At 36.1% G+C, this 24,302-nt stretch overlaps 1 protein-coding gene across 1 annotated transcript; it reads left to right on the top strand.

Moving 5' to 3' along the window:
• The first annotated feature begins 9 nt into the window (after positions 1-9).
• LOC100370681 (26S proteasome regulatory subunit 10B) lies at positions 10-23,066 on the top strand. Its single transcript, XM_085492622.1, has 11 exons — positions 10-149; positions 3,505-3,584; positions 12,237-12,276; positions 12,986-13,221; positions 13,870-13,957; positions 14,210-14,271; positions 15,792-15,977; positions 16,360-16,480; positions 21,477-21,557; positions 22,210-22,281; positions 22,522-23,066. The coding sequence occupies exons 1-11, from the start codon at positions 62-64 to the stop codon at positions 22,638-22,640; spliced, it is 1,173 nt and encodes a 390-aa protein (XP_085348748.1). The 5' UTR covers positions 10-61; the 3' UTR covers positions 22,641-23,066.
• The last annotated feature ends 1,236 nt before the right edge of the window (positions 23,067-24,302 follow it).

Genomic DNA, 24,302 nt, shown 5'->3' with positions numbered 1-24,302 from the left:
AAGTGCGCCCTCGGGTGAATTTCCTGTTTACACTCCCACAGTTCATTGCTTTATTATCAACATGGCGGCCGATCCACGAGAGAAAGCGATACAAGAGTATCGAAAGAAACTGCTAGAACACAAAGAACTAGATGCCAGGCTCAAAGAAAGTAAGTTCACAAAAAATAAAGAAATCGTATGACTACCATTTGGACAACTCTTTTAGACGTTAGAAAATATTGCGTCAAATATTACGGGTACTAACACTGCACATGCTGAGTCACTGAAAATCGTATGGACAACCAAAATAATTGTGTTGTCCGAGTACTAGTAGCCCAGTGTAAATTTAAAAAATACGGTAAGAGTTCCTAAGAGCCCCCTCACCCATAACTCTTATCCTAACTCTGCCCTTCAAGTGCCTGTTCCCCCATTTCAATTGTATATGTTCCACTTCAGAACACGGGGGGGGGGGGGTAATGCAATTACTTGGGGGGGGGGGGTTAGGCTTTACCTAAGGCACTCTGTAATATGTAGCTGTTTTTGGCTTTGCATAATTTACGAAACAAACAAAATTACGCTACCCATTGACATAAAGTATACTGTTTTTAAACTCTTAGGGTATATACCGTACTGGACTGCGTTGGTCCCAGTGTCCTCAACTCAGAAAATCATGATTTTTTAGGGGTGGGCGCTTACCCGAGCACCCCTCTCGGGAAAGAGTTCAAATGCAGTTGACCTTGCGACCACATATGACAATTATTTTCGTCCTAACTTGTGTTTCACATTCATAATCAATGTTTACATGTACATGTACAGTACAGTTCTCGCGGAAGCTTTGGCTTCACTTCAGCTTCACCTTCGCTTCAGCATCGCATCATTATGGCATTGTTATGGCTTCAGCATCGCTTCAATGTCGCGACATTAAAAAGTTAGGCGGTTAACGCTTCGCTTCATTGTGGCCTCATTATGGCGACAATGTGGCATCAGCATCGCTTCATCAAACAAAGAAGTACAGAACTCATTTCGCCCAACCTCTCGCCCGCTTCCGCTTTTCAATCGCTCGCTTTTGCGACTGCTTGTTGAATTTCCGCTTTATTTTCGACTGTGCAAAAATTCGGACTACTAACATGTTTCTGGTTTTCATATATCACTGTTACTAGTTTAGTAACCGTGCATAGATGTTAAACAACCGTCAAAAGTTCAAATACTTTTTGTTTTAACTAACTATCTATAATTATATGCACGCAATCTGACCCTTTGACCTAGATTTGGCTGGGATTGACTATTTTATTATAAACATTATTCTGACGTGACGCACTGCTACAAAATGTATTTCAACAGAAGTACGACATGGTTGTCCGGGTTTCTTTTCCTGACTGTGTTGAGTTTACGATTTGTATAATTATTGTTATTTCCCCCAAGGAGAACACAAGCCGAAGGATCATGAAGCTAAATAGAAGTCCCACGCATGGACTGAGTGAAAGAAAATATTTCTAAGGCTAAAATAAAACCTAATATCTCTTTGTGTATTTGTCAATTTTGCATATATTTGTTGTGACAGTACCGGTATGTTCGTAAATATCTGGAAAAATCTCGTCTTTCGTTAATAATTTCATTTGTTTGAAATGTCTACCGACCGTGTCCCAATAATTTGTTTGGAATATCGATCCCCGTTGGTTTCTCCAAACGGTCCCGACGTCCATTATTCAACACAATCAGCATTTATTTATCGTAATTCATGGGGATCATGTCCCGTAATTTGCGGGCTGTAAAACCAAATAATTAAACATGTACTATTTATTATATGTTTTTTTTTTACCTCGTGAAACTACAACACAGCGTAGAGTTGTCGCGATGAAACAGTCGCCTTGAAATCGATGGAACTTCAATTATCCATTTCTCGCCTTGAAATAAAATTAAAAAAAATTCGAAGAGCATCGGGGGATATATTATTAACCAGTCTTACCAATCGCTAGCTTTATTTTATTCAAATCCATAAAATTCACGAGTTTTTCGACATTTGTTGGCAACTTCCGCGCTAAAAATGGTTGAAAATGTGGGTGTGGTTCTCTCGCAAAGTCCCGTTGATAATATGGACAAATATGGTTCTGTGACCCAGGTCGTGCTCCGATCAGGTGACTTTCAGCAAATCAATGATGTTGTAACAAAGCATATTTGACGCTAATTGAAGGGTCGTCTTACTGTCCAATCTCCGGCGTCGATTCACTGTGCTGTGACAGGCTTCACAATCATTCACTGAAAAACATCGGTATATTTTGACAAACAGCTGGGATTTGACCTCAGTTCAAAAAAAGAAAAAAGAAAAACTGGGCGGAGATACAAATCAGTTTTGTAAGTTGGGAAATAAGGTAAACCAGATTGGGGTCGATGATATTCAGTATCGAAGGACTTCCGTGTGTATAATGAGTTTCAAATTGTTCATCGACTGGTCACCAAATATTTACGGCTACAACTAAATGAACACTTTTCTTCTGAAGCCCAATAAATTATTTCTGCACGTCAAGTGCTATTCGATTTTTTACCAGGCCTGTGGCTCGTTTTTATTTGAAAATATTTTTTGTGAGAATACTTTTAAAGTATGTATAGATCGAGCTCAGGTCACTGATCGTGGCTTAATTTTGAAAATTGGATGTAACATTTTACCAGACCGACGCCACCACAACCATCCAATCATAGTTGGAAATGTACGCACTTGTTTTGGAACTTTGTATCAAGATGGCAGGCGACAACGCCAGTCGGCGTTCGTGTGTATTGCATGTTTTAGTAGTCCGGGCATGGGATCGGACTTGGCTAAAACTAAACGAAACACAGAAAAATACCACCAAAATGAGGAATCTGAATCTGTTCTCTTACCAGCAAATAAAATGAACGAAAATAAGGTAATTTTATAACAAGAACAGTTTCATTTCGTATAGCAAATTGTGTTGTTTCCGAACGAGGATTGCATCGTACGATTTAAATTTATCACGATTTTCCTTGCAGTCAATATGACGCTCGTCACCTTGCAGATTGCAATGTACTTCACATAGTTTTTGGTACCCAATACTTGCAACATTAAATAATTAAACAAGATATCTTTTTAAAATGTCATTTTACTCTTGGTCATATTATTTTATTCCCCTTACCGCTTTGAATTTCAAATCGATTACATATCGAACTTCTGTACATGTTTTCTCTACTGCTTTTCCATGTGAAAATAATGAGGTCAGGCTCATGTCACAATACTTTGAAGCTGATGCCATGTTGATGCCATGAGACTGCGAAGCTGAGGCCATGATGATGCCACAAAATAAGAGACGAACACAGCTTCAATTTTCAATGACGCAAAGCTGATGCCACAACGATGCGATGCTGAGGCGACAATGAAGCCATGCGTATGCGACAATGATGCCACAAAAGCCAAAGCTTCCGCGAGAACTGTACTGTATTGACTGCAATTTAGGCTGTAGCCACTGTAACTTACTTAATCACTGTACTTCATTCTTCAAATTATGTTTTTTTCAGTGCGAGAACAATTAAAGGAATTCACAAAAGACTATGACAAATCAGAAAATGACCTGAAAGCCCTTCAAAGTGTTGGACAGGTAAGTAATATTACAGCACGTACAAGTATGCATCATTAATGTACAGTCAAACCTATATAGACAGGTGATCTTTATATGGAAGTGGCCTAATTTATTCATTCAATCATGAATATTAATTAGGTCGGGATTTAAGGGAGATCGTAAGCTAAGCAAAAGTGCAAACCTACACATTGTACAATAAATAGGTCATTTTTAGTGAAAGTAAATCATTTTCATCTTGACAATTACACAGCTTTACTTTTTTACAACAAATTATATCATGTACATATGCTGAAGCCAAGTGATTCTGCCCATGGATTTATTCGTGTATTTAATGCATTGGCGTTCCAGCTCGATCTTTCACACTCTCCCCATGCAGTCCTATTTCTAGTATTGTCAGTATTGCCGATTGTACACTGTGACAAAATGTAAAGACAAAGTCACCGCGTTTGGAAAAAAAACAAGAATTTAAAATGACGATGCATTGAAGATAAACTAAAATTACAAAACCCATAATGATTGCTTCAACTCTGTGTTATGAACTGGGAATGAACCAGGATGCCAGTACATGCAGTTTTACAGTTGCGAGCATCGGTTGTCAAAACTGCCCAAACGAAGCAACTTTTTCTTGTTCTGATTATGTTGCGAATTATTGATATTACCTTTTATTTAGAAAAAAGAATCAAAAAAGTAAATATCTTTTGTTGAGATTGACACAGAGATGACTCCTCAGTAACAATCTGTGTTGCCCATACGCTAGCTTCATTAGCATAATTTATAACGATCAACAACAAACAACATGGTAGCCCAAATTTTGCAATCCCGTGATGAAAAAGAAATAAACAAATGTTTTATTATTTTGTTAGGATATTTCATGTCAGCAAAGCAAATAAAACATTTCTCATTCAATAAAACTGGTTCATTTTTCTTTGTTTACAAGACTGCAAGAATTTTCTCTTCAAGTGTAGGATTGATAGTAATAGTACCAGTGTTCTCCATGCGTTGATTTGGTAGGCCGGGCCACCATGGTAAAATCGTACGCCGGCAGGCTAAATATCGCTCCGCCAGGGTAAAATTCTTCAGCGCCATGCTAAAATGACCAAATATAATCACGCACAAGTATAAATAAGTTACCTTAGCAACCTTTTTCTTTTATGATGTGCGCGTCTATCTAGTAAAATTGTTATTACCGACTGTATATTCGGCGGTACTGTAATAGCACAACTTGTATGCAACTCTGTTTTGGCTTTGAATATTTCAACATCGTTTACTTAGTGTGCTGCTTTTCTAATAACGCAAATATGTTTCAACTCAGAAATACCATGAATGCGAAGAATTAACTGAAAAAAACAAAAAAAAACACGTCAATAATAGAATAAACATTAATGATACCTACCGTCATCAAATCAACAAGAGGCTTGAATCAGGAAGGCTCTGTGTTTTTAAACTTTATTTAAGTGTAATAAACATAAGTGAAATGTATGGACGAGTCATAATACTCTAAAGTTACGACTTTTACTTTTGGAATTGGTGATAAAATACATGCATGAAATGACAGAATAAGACATGTCAGCGTCACTTCCTGTCTGACACGGCACAGCACGTCTGTTTGGTTTGCGAAAGGCTTCTTTTACTTAACACAAATCAAAGGTGTTATTGTCAAACTGAATTGGTATATAAGAAACGAATGATTATCGAATTTGTAAAAACAATCGAAGTACAATTTGTACGACTTTACGTTAGTCAATATTTTACCGAATCGCGTGTGAACTAAATGCACACATTTTTGTCAACGACGTAAGCAAAAAGTGATACTTTGTATGTCGTACTGTGTCATTTTTTTATATAATTATATATTTTTTATATAATCAAAATGACATCGACCATCTGATGGAAACGTGGGTGGTCGTCATACAAAGGTTTAACAGTGTTCCCCCCAAAAAATTATCTCAGGGTTGTGGCTAATTTGCATACTAATTAACATAATGTACCGTACGGTTATATTTTATTTAAATAAACAAGATTTAAGGTATACTAGTACAGTGAAACACATTAGTTAATTAAAATGAAATATATTAATTTTAATTAAATTTAATTAAATTTAATAACTTAATGAAAACAAATAACAAACATTTATAGAGAAACATAGCATGCTATTTAAGGATGTAGTAGACATAACAGTCACTATTTTATACATTTTTTGTTTATTGTCTATTTCGGTGGCATTTGTCTATCTGCATGCAATGGATGTGTTTCCCACTCAAAATAGTAACCAGTACACCCAAAAAAGGCATTTTTAACAAAAAAGTTAGGATATGTGTTTATAACAGCAGGCCGCTCACTTTGATTTCAGGATAATCGGCTTTGAGCGCAAACAATAAATATTGACCTAATTTGCATAAGTTGGCCTACTTAGCAACGGAAACAACGCACGCACGCCCCGTCTCTGTGATCGTTCTATATTAGTACACCGTGTGTGACACATCAAAAAATTAGCGCTCCTTAAAATTGTTATCAGAATTATGATTAGAAATTACGAGAAGGAAGGGACAAAAAAGGAAGAATTTGACTCCAATGTCCGAAGAAGCAAAACTTCGTCTCAGAAAAAATAACATCCATCGCGGTTCGGAAAGTTCGGACTCCGACGATACTGCTGTGACGGTGCAACATTTATCTACATGTAGCTCAGAATTGAAGAACTAGAAAAAGTGTCAAAAAGTGCATAAGAAAGGAAATTATCGTCACATGGTGACGATGATGGGGTGGCTGACGCAGATGGATCGCTGAGACTGATCGATGTCTGCATTTTAAATAGCGAACTTTTTTGGCGCCATTGCGGTGCTCAAGTTGCAACATAGGGATTTGACATTGGGGGAAGACACACGGCACGGCTGGGGACCCCACTTCCAAATTAAATGTTCAAATTCAGAATGTTATTTGTCCTCAGCCGAGAGAATTTTCACGTCTTTTGAAAAACAAGAAAAAGAGTTCCAAGTAAACAGGAAAATGGTGATCGCCGGAAGAGTGATCGGTAAAGGCCGACGTGTGATGGCAAAATTTGCCAAGTACATGGGTTTACCAGCACCGATCCACCGGGGACCATATAAAAAAACACGTCGTTGAAGTGGCAAACGGGGCCGAGAACGAACTTGAGAAGGAATTCGTAGAAGCGGCTTTAGTAGAGCTCCAACAAATAAAATTCAAATCAAGAAACGTGTCAATCACCTCACTCCTTATGCGGAGTGTCCCCGCCCAATTATGATGTCAAATGTTCAGAGCTGAACTGTACTGCATGTTTACTTCATGCATGGAGCTCCATGATTCCTGTATACCAGGCAGGGTTATCTTTTTACAGGCCGGCTTTGGGTATAGCAGGTACTTTTTTCACACGTTGTCCCAAACGACAAATTATTTATCACAACTAAATTTTAATATCCAGTTATAAGAAACTGAGATATAAATACAATTGAATAATCGTTACGCCAGTCCCGGTTGCCGCTCGACCGAACAGCGAAGCACATGCTCTGTGGGGCCGAGCTGTTTCTATCTCTCGTCTCCAGCTAGCACGCCTGCATCTACATTAACAATGCACATTTCATTTTATTTTATTATATATATATTTTTTTTTCTAAGGGGGGTGACCGATATGATCGCTGTCGGCAACTTGGACATTGTTTAGAAAACACGCGGCGATTCACACTGATCACAGTTGGCCTACATTAAAAATTGCAGTAGCTGTCACAATAACCCCAGTCGTGCGGTTCCCGGTTACAAGGAAGTAATCATAATCTCTCACTTATGTCCAGTCAATAAACAACCTTTGTATGCACATAGGATTACATAATTTATCTTTTGTAACTGTACAACGCTATCTCGATGAACGAGTCTCGCCAGTGCTTTGGAGCCTGTTTTACGTTGAATATCGACGATACGCTTGATCACTTTGTAACTTGAACCACATAATCTATAAAATAGAAGTATATACTGCGCCCGAGTGTAACATTTTTCTCAAACGACGTCCCAAACTGAAAATATTGGCCAATTTGTTCAGTGGAAAGGTTTTTTGCCGTTTCTGCCAAATGAAAACGAACTAATTAGTGAACTACATTATCGAGTACGCTGCGTTCCCTGAGTATCGCATTGGCTTGAATTTTGCATGGGCTGTTCTACCGAAAGTGTCAAACATGCGGGTGAGAGCGTTTTATCCTAACGATAATCGTTGGCGAGAAATCTTGTTATAAACTAAAAGTAAATTGAATGTAATTCAGTGACCGTGGTCCAACATTTCAAGCTGGTCTCATGAAATAAACGCATCTCGCTGGACAAAAATCTTGTTACCCGATTGGATGGGACACCCTGTGGTTAACATTACGATGTTTGTTACTCATCTAACTAGTTCCAGTTTCACACAGTACTCGTTTTTTTAAAATAACATTTTTGTTTGTTTACTTAGCAGTCACGTGATAACCATTAAATTCTATCCAAAATTACCGAGAATATCAGAAAGTGTGAGATAAGAGGTTTCATAAAATATATGGTTTACTATAGTTCAGGACAATTCTTATATGAAAATATCAAGCCTAACTAAAACATACTTGTTATGTCTACTACATCCTTAATACAGGCATATAATATACAAGATAGTATTTAAAAAATGTGTTTTTCTTTTCTTTTGTAACCTTTACTAGCACTTCTTGTACTTATTATTTTTGTAACATTCTTTGTACATAAGGCCGGAGGCCAAAGTACTGAATAAATTATTACCAAAAGCTTCAGCGTGGTATTAAGAGTTTGTTTTCAGAGGTGGGTGATACCAAGGTGGGAAATGGATGCACATAAGGGGTTAATTCCTTGAATTGCAATATAGAGGGTTCAGGCCGAAATACAATATATAGTGTTTTCATGTTTCGTCTGATATTTCTGTGGTATTCTGCTGCTGTAAGTAATGCACGATTTGTTCCGAAATTCAGTATTTTGTGTGCATTCCAGGGTTATTCGTTTTTTGCTGAAAACACCCCTATTTTTTAATGGCAGAGTCGAATAGTTTCACTCCCACTGGGAAATCTGCATTGTTGCTTGAATGAGAGCTAATTAAACACATTTCCCAGACCGGCGAAAGAGTATGCAACAGCCAATTTTAACAGCCTGTCACATGATTTTAGACTGAATGTCAACATGAAAAGGCTAGTCCATTATACGCAGGAGTAATTGGGAGTAGAATATGTGAGGGATAGTATTAACAGAGATGTGTATACTGGAAAGTAATAACTATCATACTTTTGCACTCTGAGCATTCCTGTTTTAGTATATTGGTTTGAAAATGTTGAACTTGCATGATTTGCAATGTGTTTTTTTTTTACTGAAACTCCCCTATTGATCGAATTCCGGGTTTGAACGAGAACGACACACCACGTGATTCATTTGAATACAATGCTGAAGGCAAGCATGCCGTGCTACTGTGGTACTCCACTGACGGGATGACTTACTAGTACTGCATGCTACAACTTCGCTTCTGATGTTGCTTGCTAGCCGTGGATTGAATGAATCTTGATTACCGGTTAAAATGTTGCTCATTTGGCGTTGGTAATCTTTATTTGGAACTGGGTAACGCCGCAACGTCGCCAGCAGAAACCTCCTGGTACTTCGTACTATGATAAAACTCAGTCAACATACACCAAGTTCTGTCAATCGTAGTAGTCCATGTGATGTACACCTAATATGCAAAAAATGTTGCTAAACTGGATAAAAATAGCAGACGAACATTTATTTACAAAATAAAAATACTTCGATTGCCAATGAAAACAAGCCGGTAAAAAACAAGCAATATGTTTTCGGCTGTTACCATGGTAGGACATGAACGTGAAGCTAACGTCGGTTTATAACTAAAACCAGGCACCTTATACGAGGTTCGCAAAATAACATTCAGTCTTTAGAAGTCACTTTATTTTATTGCTAGGACGTATTCAGCCGTTAAATGTATTATTTCCAACCGTTTTGCGATAGTATTTTCTAGATTGGAGGCAGCATTTAGATTTTATTCAAAGTTCAATTGGGATTACGTTGACAGTGTAACAATGTCGGCGCCAGTGATCTCTTACCAGTGCGCAACGTAGCCAGAATAAAAGGCATGATCATTTGGCCACTGCTATTACAAGACTGGTAGGAGGTAATAAATTTGGGGCAAAAGTATTCAAAAAACAGATTTTGGCTGTTGCCATGGTAGCGGTGGGTCAGGATTGTTTTTCCAATTAGTGATGGTACGATCTGCCTATCAAGTTTGAACAAAATCAGCCAAGCCAAAAAAAATCACAGAAGAGTTAAAAAGCCATTCCTGGTGAACAGTTACTCTAACTTTGGGGTCAAATTTCTCATTAATGAAAAAAGATATAAAAAATTCAAATAGTAACTTTGTACCCACACTCAAACCGAGTACAATGAGCTATGTCTGAGGTGTTGTATCACAGGGAATTGGACAAACTTATGTATTTTAATAAATTATTGAATAATAAAATGTTATATAACTTTTCTTTTACCCCCTCCCCTTCCTGGTATCTAAATCAAGTAATCGCTATTTTTATTTTGTAAACACATTTCTTTCTGCTATTTTTGTCAGGTTCAAATCGTTCACCAATCGTTCATTTTTGGCATGTTAGATGTACATCACATAGAATACTAGGATTGGGAGAACTTAATGTATGTTGACCACCTGGAAACTGAGTTTTATCAATCTTGAAGGGCTCTCTGAACATCCACCCGCAGCCTGGACCCGCAGTAAAATCAGCCTTTTCACTTTGGCGCGTAGATGTTTTGACTTGACAAGTTGTTTGACAGCTAGCAAAAAGATTGTGCGACGCGCATCGTCGGCGGTATCTTTTTTATGACGTTTTGAACACTTAGTCAATTTGAGCAGTATTTATTCGGACAATGACTCAAGTTTAGACGTCTGATTATTTTATTTTCACACGTACAGTGACACGCGTTCTACACTGACACGCGTTGCTAGGTCGCAGCACTGTCTTGGAGCATATTAATGGGCAATTGGGTTCCCCGACCTAAATTTCTATCCCGATTTGTTGCACGTTCTTTCTTTAATATGAAATAATCAAATATGGGACATATGTAATAATAACAGAACCCCATACACTCCCAGTGGCTTCGCTCGTGAAAGTACGGCAGCAGGATACACCGCATCACTCGTGAAAATAACTTCCATACGCAATGAAAGCCACGGGGAGGGTATGGGGTTCTGTCATAATACTTCATTATCACTGAAAACATTTTCCCCCTGAAAACATTTTCCAGTGAAAATGCCATTTCCCTCACACTCTATTGAGACACAGCACAGTGAAAATTGGATTCACATGTAATGCTTGAAAACATGTCAGCAAAAATAAATTAAGTGAAATTCTACTTGACTTCATAAGAGTTGGAAATGAACAAATTACACCCGACCCTACCACTCCATACACAATGTAAACTACACCCCAAAACATCCTTTCGCCCATGGGTACTATCGTGTTTCACCAGTGTATTCTATTTGACTTCAGGAGAAATTGAAATAAACAAATTAATTATAATTTCAGCCTCTAGTTGAGCACTGATTAAATCATAAACTACCTCGTCTTTATGTCAACTTTAAGTTATTCATTGCCTACATCAGTGACTTCAAAATATATGTTTCAATCCCAAGAATTTAACTCGCTGTTAATTGCATGGGAGTGCCAGTCTTTCATGAATTTCTATTGTCATGTCAATTTCTTGCGATTACTGGGAACATGAAGCTGTAACTAAATCCTGGTATAAGCACCGGTTAGGCAGGCTTGAACTATGCATGTGAAGCCACCTGAGAGGTATATTTAATCCAATAGATTTCTCATTGTTTGGTAACTATTTGCTGCAAATGCAGCAAAAATCAATATAAAAATATTACCCACACAGCATTCTACAGGTTACTTGTTATTATTATATTAGTTAATATTGTTATTTGGTTACAATTATATAAAATTCATATCTGGAGTTTTTAAAAAAAAAATTATAACTAATCATCATTAAAACTAAGAATTACGTGAATTTGAAGCCCCCCCCCCTCCCCCAATCTTTTTTTTTACTGCTCCCTTAATAGCTCAGCACATGGTCGTCGTTAGGAACTATTCATCTCAGTGGAGGTCCGTTATTTATTTTCCTGCTTAAAATGGAGGTTAATTGTGCTAGCTAAATATTTAAACTGTACCCGTGATTTAATCAGTATGTATCTGGTGGCCGTTAACAAAAGTTTGACTGAGAAACAAATAGTTTTTAATCGCCAAACAATGGATTTTTATTATATTTTACTGCCAATACTGTATTTTCTCTATTAGAAGCATATCTCCTATAGAAATGTACATATTATAAACCAAAAACTGCATTTATTGTATGCTGGACCAATATAAGTGCATGCACTACTAGTGGCTAGAAGTAAGATGTAGAATTTTGTGACCCTAAAGCTAAATGGTCTTAGAATTTTCCCTAGGCTCCTACATGTACCGGTACCTGGTAGCTTTACTTGCCAGGGAGCCCTGAATCATTCGTTTTGCCACAAACCTACCTTGTTTTTAGCTATTACTAGTAATTAAATGCTATTAAACATGCTATGCAAATGCATCAAAAAAGATAATTTTGATGAATCTTTTTTAGATTGTTGGTGAAGTTTTAAAGCAGCTTACAGAAGAGAAATGTAAGTAACAATTGTTGTATTGTTTGTCAGACTGACAATACTTGAAGTCATGATAGTATGAGGTTATTACGAGGATACCTCAAAGTATGCACAAAGACAGTACAGCGGGAGTGTTTAGAGCAGTATCAGCGAACTTTGTGTGGAGTCCGGTCAAACCCTGGTGGCAGCCATGTTTGTTTTTATTATTAGAGAACGCTTACATGCAAGATCATTCAATATTTGGAATTCGCATTTCCTAATATGGTAGGATGAAAATACCCTGTAAAATACCACAAAATTACAGCACGCTGTAACTTATGGCGTTACAGTGACAGATGTATAATAATATTGAATAGCAGTGAATGCTAATCAGTCACATTAACGAAACTACTAGTTTTCGTGGTGTGCTTATCTGGTATTTTAGCAATACTGAAAATAATAAATTTGTACAATCCTTCAAAGATTTATGATCAGTACCATTCTGTTGCAGTTATAGTTAAAGCCACAAATGGTCCAAGATATGTAGTTGGATGGTATTATTAAGCAATACTAAAAATAATATATTTTTACAATCCTTCAAAGATTTATGATCAGTACCATTCTGTTGCAGTTATAGTTAAAGCCACAAATGGTTCAAGATATGTAGTTGGATGGTATTATTAAGCAATACTAAAAATAATATATTTTTACAATCCTTCAAAGATTTATGATCAGTACCATTCTGTTGCAGTTATAGTTAAAGCAACAAATGGTCCAAGATATGTAGTTGGATGCAGAAGAGGTGTTGACAAAATCAAGTTGAAGTCTGGTACCAGAGTAGCATTAGATATGACCACTTTGACAATAATGAGATATCTACCAAGAGAAGTTGATCCCTTGGTGTATAACATGTCCCATGAAGATCCGGGAAATATATCATTTTCAGAAGTCGGTGGTTTATCTGAACAGATTAGAGAACTTAGAGAGGTGGGTTTTACCTCACTTTCACAATATTTTAGGTTGTGTATAGTATTTTGAGAAACAAATGGTGAACTAATGGACAACTGAGTTGAAAAATTAAAATAAAATGTGGGAAAATATTTGTTAAGACTAGAAATATCAAATACTGAATTTGAGATGTCAATCTTGATGCAGCCAGTGAACTGGATTATGCCAGTGATGCAGTTTCTCCAGTTGAATGTGCAAATTAACATTGGTATTTTCCTCAGGCTTGGTAGTTTTATCATACTTAGACACAGAAATGCCATTCAAGAAAATAATTGAAGTTATTTATACATTAATTATTTTTAATTAGATATCATTTATATACAAATTATCCACCATACATGGATATTTAGCTGGAAAAGCACTTGACATGCAGATAATGTATACAAACTATTTATAGCAAGTAAATAAAAATGACCACGGTATATTTTGATCAACCACTAGTTGACTTGCTCTAACAATTGACTGAATGATGTACTGTCTTGACTGATTATCAAACTTTGGAAACGTTACAGCATTACATGATGAAAGTTTCCAATTTATCTTTGCATATTTGCAGCATAGCATATTATACCTGACTGTTATGGTATTTGCTTTGTGTTGAATGTTGTTTTAAATTATGTGATTTAGGTTATAGAATTGCCATTGATGAATCCTGAATTATTTCAACGTGTTGGTATTACACCACCCAAAGGATGTCTCCTGTTTGGACCCCCAGGTAACATATTGATTGTTATACTAGTAGTAGAATACTGTGAAAATACTTTTTGCCCACTGGTTAGCATATAATTTATGTCAAATCAGTGAAAATACTTTTTGCCCACTGGTTAGCATATAATTTATGTCAAAATCAGTGAAATTAAATTACTTAACAAGTGCTTCTTAAAAACTTCATTTTTGAAAATTTGAATTTATCAATTCCAGCATTGTCATCAGTACTGGTAATAATTCTTTATTTTCTGTCCTCTAGGTACTGGTAAAACTCTCTTAGCCAGGGCTGTAGCCAGCCAGTTGGATTGTAATTTTCTCAAGGTGAGTAATGGGATCTCCAAGTGCAGAAAACATAATGATACCAACAGCTTATGCTGAACTTCAAACAAAATGGGAATATGGCAATTTTAACAGCCATTTTAAAACTTTGTAAATAGACAATAAGGAATGTTCCTTAGAAATTTGGCATGAGGGAAATTGCACACTTTTTCGGTGTCTGCTGTAGCTATATGAAAATATCATTTATGCATTCTACTGACATGAAAGCAATAACAGCAATTTTTTGCCTCAAAATCCAAGCAAAATTTATACCAAAAACTTGATATAGTTTGCATGTTTTGTCTGTGTGGTATGTAGTGTTGCATCCCAATGGGTATCTGATGAATTGCATATAATTTCTCAAGGTCATACTATGTTAGATTAAACCTTTATATCTAGAAATGTGTATATTATTTACAGTCAAAACTCGTTAATACGAACTCGGTTACAACGAAATACCGGTTACAACGAACGAACACCGAAGTCCCGTTTGAAAATCCATTATCCCTATGGTAATTGACAACGCTTAGAACGAACTCGTTTATTACGAAAACCCGCTTAGTACGAAAGAATTTTCTCTGAAAAACAATGGTCTGTAACACCTATAGCGAACATTTCATTCGCTCAAACAGCTGCGAAATCCTAAAACGAACCGCCAAATACACGGTGTTACGCTTCCGCTGTTGGCAGTGGGCTTGAGCTGTGCAGCGTAAAATAAAAACAATGTAGCCATTCACTGGGCGTGAAAATCTTTTGTGTACGTGACTTCCAGTGTCTAGTCACTTTCGACGCCCTTGCTGCTCGAGTTTTTAATTTTAAGATTCACAATAAAAAAGTGTGAAGCATGGACGCTGTAAATTTTAGATAAATTACGGCGACTACGAGTGAGATGCCAGTTTTCGTCCTGACTTCAAAATGTCAACTCGTGTCAAACGGCGTGCCTTGTCGTTGAACTGTGAAGTCCAAATGATCAAAGCGATTGAGTCGGGCATTCGTCACGGCGATGTCTGTCGAAAATTTGATGTTAAACCCAGTACACTGTCAACGATTTTAAAGAAAAAAACTGATGTTTTGAAGATGTTCGAACACAACAAAATTGAGCCGTGCCGGAAGCGAATGCGGTTTTCAGCAGTCGACGACGTTGAGCAGGCATTGCTGAAATGGTTTACCAGTTCCCGTTCTATGAATGTCCCAATCAGCGGTCCTATCCTCCAGGCAAAGGCCGAAGATTTAGGACAGAGAATGAAGCATTCCGAATTCAACATTTGTATTTTCCATTTTAATATTATTTTAATAAACATGACAACGTTTATTTCAATACTATTTGTGTGTTTTTAATGCTTGGTCTAGTGTTTAAAATGGCGCCATAGTTTTGTTTACCCTGACTTATGGTAATTAGTTTGTTTCTGTAAAGCGCCCTCTAGTGGTGATCGGTTATTACGAACACCGGTTATAACGAATATATTCACCTGGGGCCTTGATATTCGCACTAACGAGGTTTGACTGTATTTCTCTATGGGTAGGTTGTATCAAGTGCCATTGTTGACAAGTATATTGGTGAGAGTGCTCGTTTAATTCGTGAAATGTTTGGATATGCACGAGACCATCAACCATGTATCATATTTATGGATGAAATAGATGCTATTGGAGGCCGTAGGTTTTCAGAAGGTACATCGGCTGACAGGGAGATACAGAGAACTCTTATGGAGGTAGGTTTCATCATGTTTACATAGCAGTTAACTTTGTTTGGGGCTGGGGAGTCTTCAGCTTGATACATGAGTATGTCTTCCAATAAAGTGCTGCTGTAGTCGTTTTGATTTGTGTTCAATATTGGTCCCATGCAACACATACAAAATACATTTTTCACACAAAACTTGAAATACGTGCTGCACGATTTTGCTATAATAGTAATCGACAACGTTATTTTGTGACGTTTTTGGTGGCAAAACTGCACAACCTATATCGCAGCAAAGAATTAATTTATAATGTATATCCATTTAGAATTCAAATATGCCAGTTATAGTAGTGATTGCTAAGATGTAAAGTAATGACAAAATACAAAACATACATCTCAACAATTAATCTTTACAGTTACTAAACCAGATGGATGGATTTGATACTCTGGGACAAGTTAAGATGATTATGGCTACAAATAGACCAGATACATTGGATCCTGCTTTGTTACGACCAGGCCGACTAGATAGAAAAATAGGTAAGATCACCGTCAACTGTTATATCAGTGTGTTTTAAGACAAGTGTAACCATTTCATTAGTAGAAATGATTTTCAACTGGCCTTGATTGAAAGTAGATGGTGATAAGTGTGGGGAGATAATTACAGTACAGGGTTCTCCCCAGAAAAAATGCATAGCACCGGGGCTAATTTGCATAATAATTTGCATATCATTTACATATCTTTCCTTCATTGATTAACAGAACTTATTTACAATTATGAATATTAGTGAGCTCAGTCACAGGGCAAATATTTTTTTTAATGGAATCAACACATTATGTTTCACAATTTAGAAGAGTTTGAAACATTCTCGAAATGCAAATGCTGCAGACTAAAAACAAACACAAATAAATTATTGTTGCAATTTAATTGTTTTGTAAAACGTTGAAGGAAACGCATTCAAAACGTTAAGCCAGATTTATGTTCACGAATCTCATAATTTTATTCACTCCAAAAACATTCTCCTTCAAAAAATCGATCACGTAATTAATTGACGTATTGTTGTAATTTATTATTCGTACCATCAACTTCTAAAACATTTACAATTACAGTAATGAGCGAACAAATAAAGCTTCAAAACGATCATCAAAGTTACGACGTGACATAACTTACTTGGCCATGTTATACACCAGTTATAGCAATAATTCCTCAACAAATTTAACTTTTTGACTCCCATGTGCGAAGCACAAAATGGGAGTCTTTGCAGTTAGTGTGTCTGTATGTGTGTATGTGTGTATGTGTGTATGTGTGTATGTGTGTGTGTATGTGTGTCCGACTGTTCCACTGCTATCTCAAGAACCATACATCGGTTTTTGATGAAACTTGGTGCATAGATGCTCTGGGCCAATGCGCAGATTTGATTAGGTTTTGGTAAAAATCCATGCTCGTTAATTACCTAATTTGCATGATAATTAGCTAATTTTTAGCTGTTCTATGACTGTTCCACTGATATCTAAAGAACCACTCATTGGATTTTGATGAAACTTGGTACATAGATGCTCTGAACATATGCGCAGATTTGATTAATTTTTGGTAAAAATCCGTGCATATTAATTACCTAATTTACATGATAATTAGCTATTTTTTAGTGGTTCCATGACTGTTCCACTGATATCTAAACAACCACTCATTGGATTTTGATGAAACTTGGTACATAGATGCTCTGAACTAATGCTAGGTTTTGATTAGTTTTTGGTAATAATCCGTGGATACTAATTACCTAATTTGCATAATGATTAGTCAATTTTCGGTTTTTCCACTGATATCTCAAGTACTAATCATCACATTTCAAATGAAACTTGGTACATAGATGTCATACGACACTGCACAGACCTGATAGTTTTTATGGTAATATCAGTACATATTAATTACCTAATTTGCATAATTAATTAATTTTCAGCATTTGATATAAGTAGTTAGCATTACATTTCAATGAAACTTGGTACTTACATACTCAAGGACTATGCAGAGATTGTTTTCGATAAATATTTGTGCATATTAATCACCTAATTTGCTTAATTAGTTAATTTTCAGCTTTTCCATGGGTATCTCAAGTACTAATCATCGCATTTCAATGAAACTTGGTACATAGATCCTTTAGGACTATGCAGAGACCTGATTAGTTTTAGGGTAAATAATTGTGCATATTAATTACCTAATTTGCATAATTAATTTTCAGCTTTTCTACTGATATCTAAAGTACTAATCATTTACATTTCAATGAATCTAGAATTATGCAGACCCAATTAGTTTCCGGTAAATATTTTTGCATATTAATCACCTAATTTGCATAATTAACCAACTTTCACACTGATATCTCAGGTACTATACATCACATATCAATGAATGTACATGGATGCTGTAGGACAATAGACAGACCTGAATAATTGTGGGTTATTAATTAACCAATTTTAAGCTTTCACACTGATATCTAAAGTACCGTAAAAACTCCAAAATTTCGACCGGTTTTAAATAATTGGCGTTAGAAATGTGACATGTTTTTAGAGTCGTGGCCGAGTTGTAACTCAAAATCTAAACAAAGTCATCAATCAGTGAGTATTATGACAAGCAAAACAAAACATCAAGACGCGCAGAAGAGGTCAGCACAAAACTAATAGGTCAAAAGACAAAGCTGTCTCGCACTACCTAGGAAAACTTGCGAATGTTCGAAGTACAGGTACCCATTGGACAAAAGATACATGGAAGTTTAGCAAACTATCTCCCCGACCCAGTGCAATGTATCCGGTTAGAATCAAAGCTCACGTGTCCCTTATTTGAGGGACCAAATTCTGCCGTAAATTCGCCCTTGGATTAAAAAATAAAATGGGATTTAAGAAAATAAAATGGGACTTTTAAGGTGTATTTTGGCGTCATTTTTCGGACATTTCAATCAATCCTGCCGGCTAAAATAGAGTCTAAGTTTTACCGTAGTCATTGACGTCTGTCTATTCAAGAGTACACGTGTATGATTTTTATCGTGACTAGCGTGAGCGGGTAAGCTTCCTTTCGAGAATGAGCTGTTATCACTGTGAACAATGTTAAATTATTCTTCAGATGACCAGTTTATTTTTTAAAAACAACTAATTTTTTTATTTAAAAAAAAATCATGCCGTTTTCGCATCAAAATCCAAGCCAAAATATCGTACTACAACATCAATCTCTTCGCATTGCGTTCAATAACATTAACATATTTAAATAAGCTATGGTAATTTGAACACGTTGGCATCATCCAGCTTTTTGATTGGTTAATTAGCGATTTGACCTATTTGACCTAAGAGAACATGGCGGATATCCTACAGCATCAAACGTTTATACGAGACCGGAATCATTCGCTTACGATGAAACTTAGTTGACTTTTATTTGTATTTCTTAACCATTCAACAAATTTATTTTGTGTACATTATTATAATCACTACTGAGTACAGTAATAATCAACAATTCAGAAACGCAGCATGCCGAGATTTTTGTGTTCGTATTTATTTGAAACTTCGTTTATTTAGAATATATTTTCGTTACCAATAAAATAAAAATCTCTCAGTCAATCAGAAACCCGGATTCATGCCTTCGAGGAAGGTCCCGTTTGAACGCTCACATCGGTTTTTTTTTTCGTTTGGGGGAAAACTAAAACTGGTCGCAATTTTCGAATAAGAATGAGTCGGCAATTTTTAGTGGAGTCGAAAATTTGGAGGTAAATAAAACACCGAAACCCGGCAAATAAATAGCCAATCGAATTTTTAGAGGGGTCGAAATTTTGGAGTTTTCACGGTACTAATTATTCCATTTCAATGAAACTTAGTACAAAGATGCTCTAGGACAATGTACAAACCTAATTAGTTTGGGGTAAAAATCTGTTCATATTAATTCCCTAATAAGCATAATAATTCATAATTTTTTGGTTCTAATCACATTTCAATTAAACTTGGAGACATAGATTTTCTGTTACATTGCGCAGACCTCATTAGTTTTACACTCAAATCTGGTCATATTAATTTTCTGATTTGCATAATTAGTTTTCAGCTAAGTAATTTCGAATTATATTTAATGTGTCTCCAATACTCTCAGCACATGGGAGTTCTTTCTAAGCTTTCTTTGATTTTTTTTTGATATGAAATGTAAGTAAAATCCGACTTATTTTTATCGGGAGCGATTATTTTTGATCACTTGATCGCTTCGGTAAAAAAAAACAGACCCGCCATGATGTTTGTGAAACATTAGCATGTGTCCTTTGACCCGATGGGTCAAGAATGCCATTAACCAATCAAAATGCCGCATGGTAATGTCGGTAGAACCCGAAGTTTTCCGAATGGTAGTGATCATAAAGATTACATTGCGGAAGTAAAGCGATGTCGTAGCACGATGTGTTGGCATCGATTTCAATTGACAACTGCATGATAGCTTTCGAAATAGGTGATTTGCAATTTTTAAAAGGTAAATTAGGTCTTGAAAGAAGAGTTTTTACATGATTCGCAATGATAACAGTTCAAATGTATTTTACCAAATAACGCAATAAACACGTTGTTTTTTTCTTGAGTAGCGTGAACTGATCGTGAACTCCGATTTGACCATGTTATATCGAGGTGGAATTGATTTTGAAATAATTTTAGCTTTCAATCTAAAGACTGTGTCTATCGCAGAAAGTATTTACTTACAAACAAAGAGGTGCTAATTCCACAAATTTGACTAGCCGCTACGTATCGTGCGACTAGGTCTATTGTTTATAAATTATAATCCACGACTGACAGGATGCGTGTCGGTCGGTACTTAATTATACTAACAATCAGACAATAGTCCTTGTCGGAAGCATTTCCGTGGTGGTCACTAATTTTGAGTGACGGTCGGGGCCGACCGACGTGGCGAACAAAGATTTTTCACATCTGATATTGGCTATTGGCATGTCAAATATGAAATCAAGCGCCGAGGTGGGAACACATAGCGCCGAGGTCCCAAGTGAAGCGCCGAGATTCACAGGTATAGCGCCGCGGACCTCGGCGCTAAAAAGCCCTGGGGAGAACCCTGCAGTAAATGAAAATTACCACCTTATTTGAGTTTGTGATTCAACATTTCCTACTTTCTACTAGTCTGCCTCTAGAGGGCGCTCTAGATTGCTATGCCTCATTTGGAAGACAAATCATTATAGGCTTTTTGATTGTTTGCATTCAGTTATGGAATTACTTTGCTGCTTTTAAACATGAAATTGAAAATAAAGTATTTCATTTCTCAAATACTTTGAATTATGATGAAAGTGATGTAATTAAGAAAGTACTTATTCAGCAATTGTTATTCTACAATTGTTATCAACCCTTATCTTTTAATTATACAATGTGAATACTAGTACATGTACTGCTATTCCCATCTTTTCCGAAATTATAGTAACTGCAGAATTGTGTTTCGCTTTGTGATTGCCATGGCAAGTAGATATTTTACCAACACTTATAAAGCATATACATTGTACATTATTTGAACTTTGTTATATTACAGAGATTCCACTACCAAATGAACAAGCTAGAATGGATATTTTAAAGATTCATGCTGGACCTATAACAAAACATGGTGATATAGGTTAGTATTGCATGTCAGTTGTTTGTCTTCAATATCTGGTTAAAATGTCTTTTTGGTCAAACTGTTAATTAATAAATGTTATAATAATACTCAACAATCCACAATGTCTAATTAGATGCAAAGAGTTGATTTATGTGGGCAGCTCAAACACTGTCAATTGTAGAAACAACTCTGCCGCCAATACGGCCCTGCGAAGTATTAGATTTTGTTATTAATATGATTAACCCACTGTATGTGTTGAAATCGGGATGATACCAACTATTATGGCTTGATTTCATCTAAGTCCCCATTAGTGTGAAGTATTATAGCAGTAAGATGCAGACGACAATTCATTAAAGAAATGTTTAAAGTTGATACGTTCTTCATGTGTAACATATGCATGGTTTTTCATCACCAAATTTAATGTCTATATGTGATCCAAGTTCAGGGCCAATACAATGCAATTGGGTAATACTTTGATGGCATGTAATCACATAGAACACAAGTCTATGTATTATAATATATACCTTAGTGTAATGTATATAATGATGGAATTTTTTGGAAACCATTTGACGTGTTAACTCTTTATGTTATTGTAAGAAAATTAAGTAAAACAAATAAATCCTAGTTTTTCATCAAGATTTACCTTTAAAGAAACAAAATTTTTTCATAGATTTTGAAGCAGTTGTTAAATTATCAGATGGTTTCAATGGTGCTGATCTCAGGAATGTCTGTACAGAAGCCGGTACGTACTAAATTGTCACCTTTGTGGAAGGATTATTGATTTCTTAATAATATTGTATCCTACTATTGTACTTTTCGCTGAAAAATTCCTAAATCTCACCAAGACTGTAAAACTTGCCATGATTGATCACTGACCTGTCAGATAAACATATCTCATTGATAAGATAGGCATACCGGTAGTTTGTGTGAGGCCAGTTGTACGGCAAAGTTGTTTACTTACACTAAAACTTGTTCTTTACAGGTATGCATGCAATACGTGCAGAGAGGGAGTATGTCATCGAGGAAGACTTCATGAAAGCTGTGCGTAAAGTCTCTGACAACAAAAAACTGGAATCTAAATTGGACTATAAGCCTGTGTAACCAAACATGTGTCACTACCCTGTCCTAAACACCTGTGTATCAAAATGTATGTCATTAGTTAAATATTAACTAGAGCAACACCTTTTATTTTGATTAATACTGACATCCCAAGGGCATCAACATTCCTTGTAGCCGAGGAACGGTAATCCTAACTCCTAACTGCCGCTTTAGTGAAGAACGTATCTAAGCTTTTTTCTATAATACTCAAGTCAATTTAATGCTGGTATGCTTAGATTCTGATCAGCTTTCATTTGGTTTACCTGTTCCCCTTACACTTCGTCATAAAATAAATCTTGTTATTTATCTTTTTGTCTACTGTATACCTTGTCTGTGGTTTCCATGTCAGTGGTTGGCAAGTGCTACCGGTACAGTACCTCTTCACATGTGTAGCAAGTCATTTTGAATCAATAAATTTGTTCGTACACAGATCTGCGTATTTTATTGTTTGTTTAAAGTTTGTATGCAGGGTGTGTTCGCTCGTTAACTGATCTCATCCTTTAGTAGTTCAACGGCGGTACACCTCGATCCTCTGTGGAATGGTTTAGATTACTAGCAGTGTTATTAACTCCACAAAATATATAAGTAACTACCGTGATTGCCTGTGTAGGTAAGATTGTCACCCCTTAATCTATTCACCACCAGACTCTCGCCCAAATTTTTCTGGAATTTTTCTTGTATATTCTTCATTATTTCAGAAAATGAACCCTAACTTTGGAGTAAACGGACAAAATTTGAGTCAATTCTCAGTTTTTACTTCAAAAGATTTGGCTGTTTTTGTCCCAATCTTCTAAAGTATACTTGAGACTATAAACAGTATTATTTTGTGAATTTGTGATGAAAAGAGGGAACTGGTGGTGAAAAGATTAATATAAAGCACTGATTTATGACTGTTTGTAATCAAGAACAGGAAGTAACACTCTGATTCTTCCAAATTGCTTTAGTTTTATTGAGAAATACTACAGTGATGAATTCAATATTCTGACCCTAGAACTGCATTGACCTTGATCAACTACACACTTGATAGTTCCATGGTCACTGGAATTAACTGTGTTCCGTGATTTAACTAAACGATAGATGGATATCAGAAATTGAATTGTGATGATCACAAGATCATGTGATGTAACACAAGAGCTTAATTGCGATTTCATTTTCAACATTGCTTATGACATGATTGTTGATTTTAACTTGAAGTTTGAATACAATGGTGAGTATCTGTATTATTTTGTTTTCTCCCTGAACCGACCTGCTTCATGGTAAGCGTAGTTGAGCTAACATTGTTTTTTTTTAAATCTGAAAGTAGTTTCCCTGGTCGGCCTGAAAATGGCCACAGTCAGCTGGCGTACAAGTGATAATATGATAAATGCGATTAATCCACCGATATTTACTAAATGGGGTAGCCATCCTGAACACTGATTGAAAGTAAATATAGAGTCAAATTGAGAAACAGTTTCCTATAAATCAAGGAGAAAATAAATTTTCACATCCAAACGATTTATTGGGTTAACATTAAACCAGTCGCTAATAAAATTTGACTTCATTCATGCGCTTTTGCATGGAAAATCCCTTGTATACGAACACCTCATTACACGAAGAAAATAGAACACTTTCCCTTATATATTTGAAGGCGAAATCGCCATCCATCTAAAGTATGATGACCGTCCC

This window comes from Saccoglossus kowalevskii, chromosome 2 (genome assembly GCF_978046115.1).
Source record: "Saccoglossus kowalevskii chromosome 2, keSacKowa6.1, whole genome shotgun sequence".
In the NCBI taxonomy this organism is placed as follows: domain Eukaryota; kingdom Metazoa; phylum Hemichordata; class Enteropneusta; family Harrimaniidae; genus Saccoglossus; species Saccoglossus kowalevskii.
The sequence above is the reverse complement of the archived record's forward strand: the minus strand, read 5'-3'. Positions and strand labels throughout refer to the sequence as shown.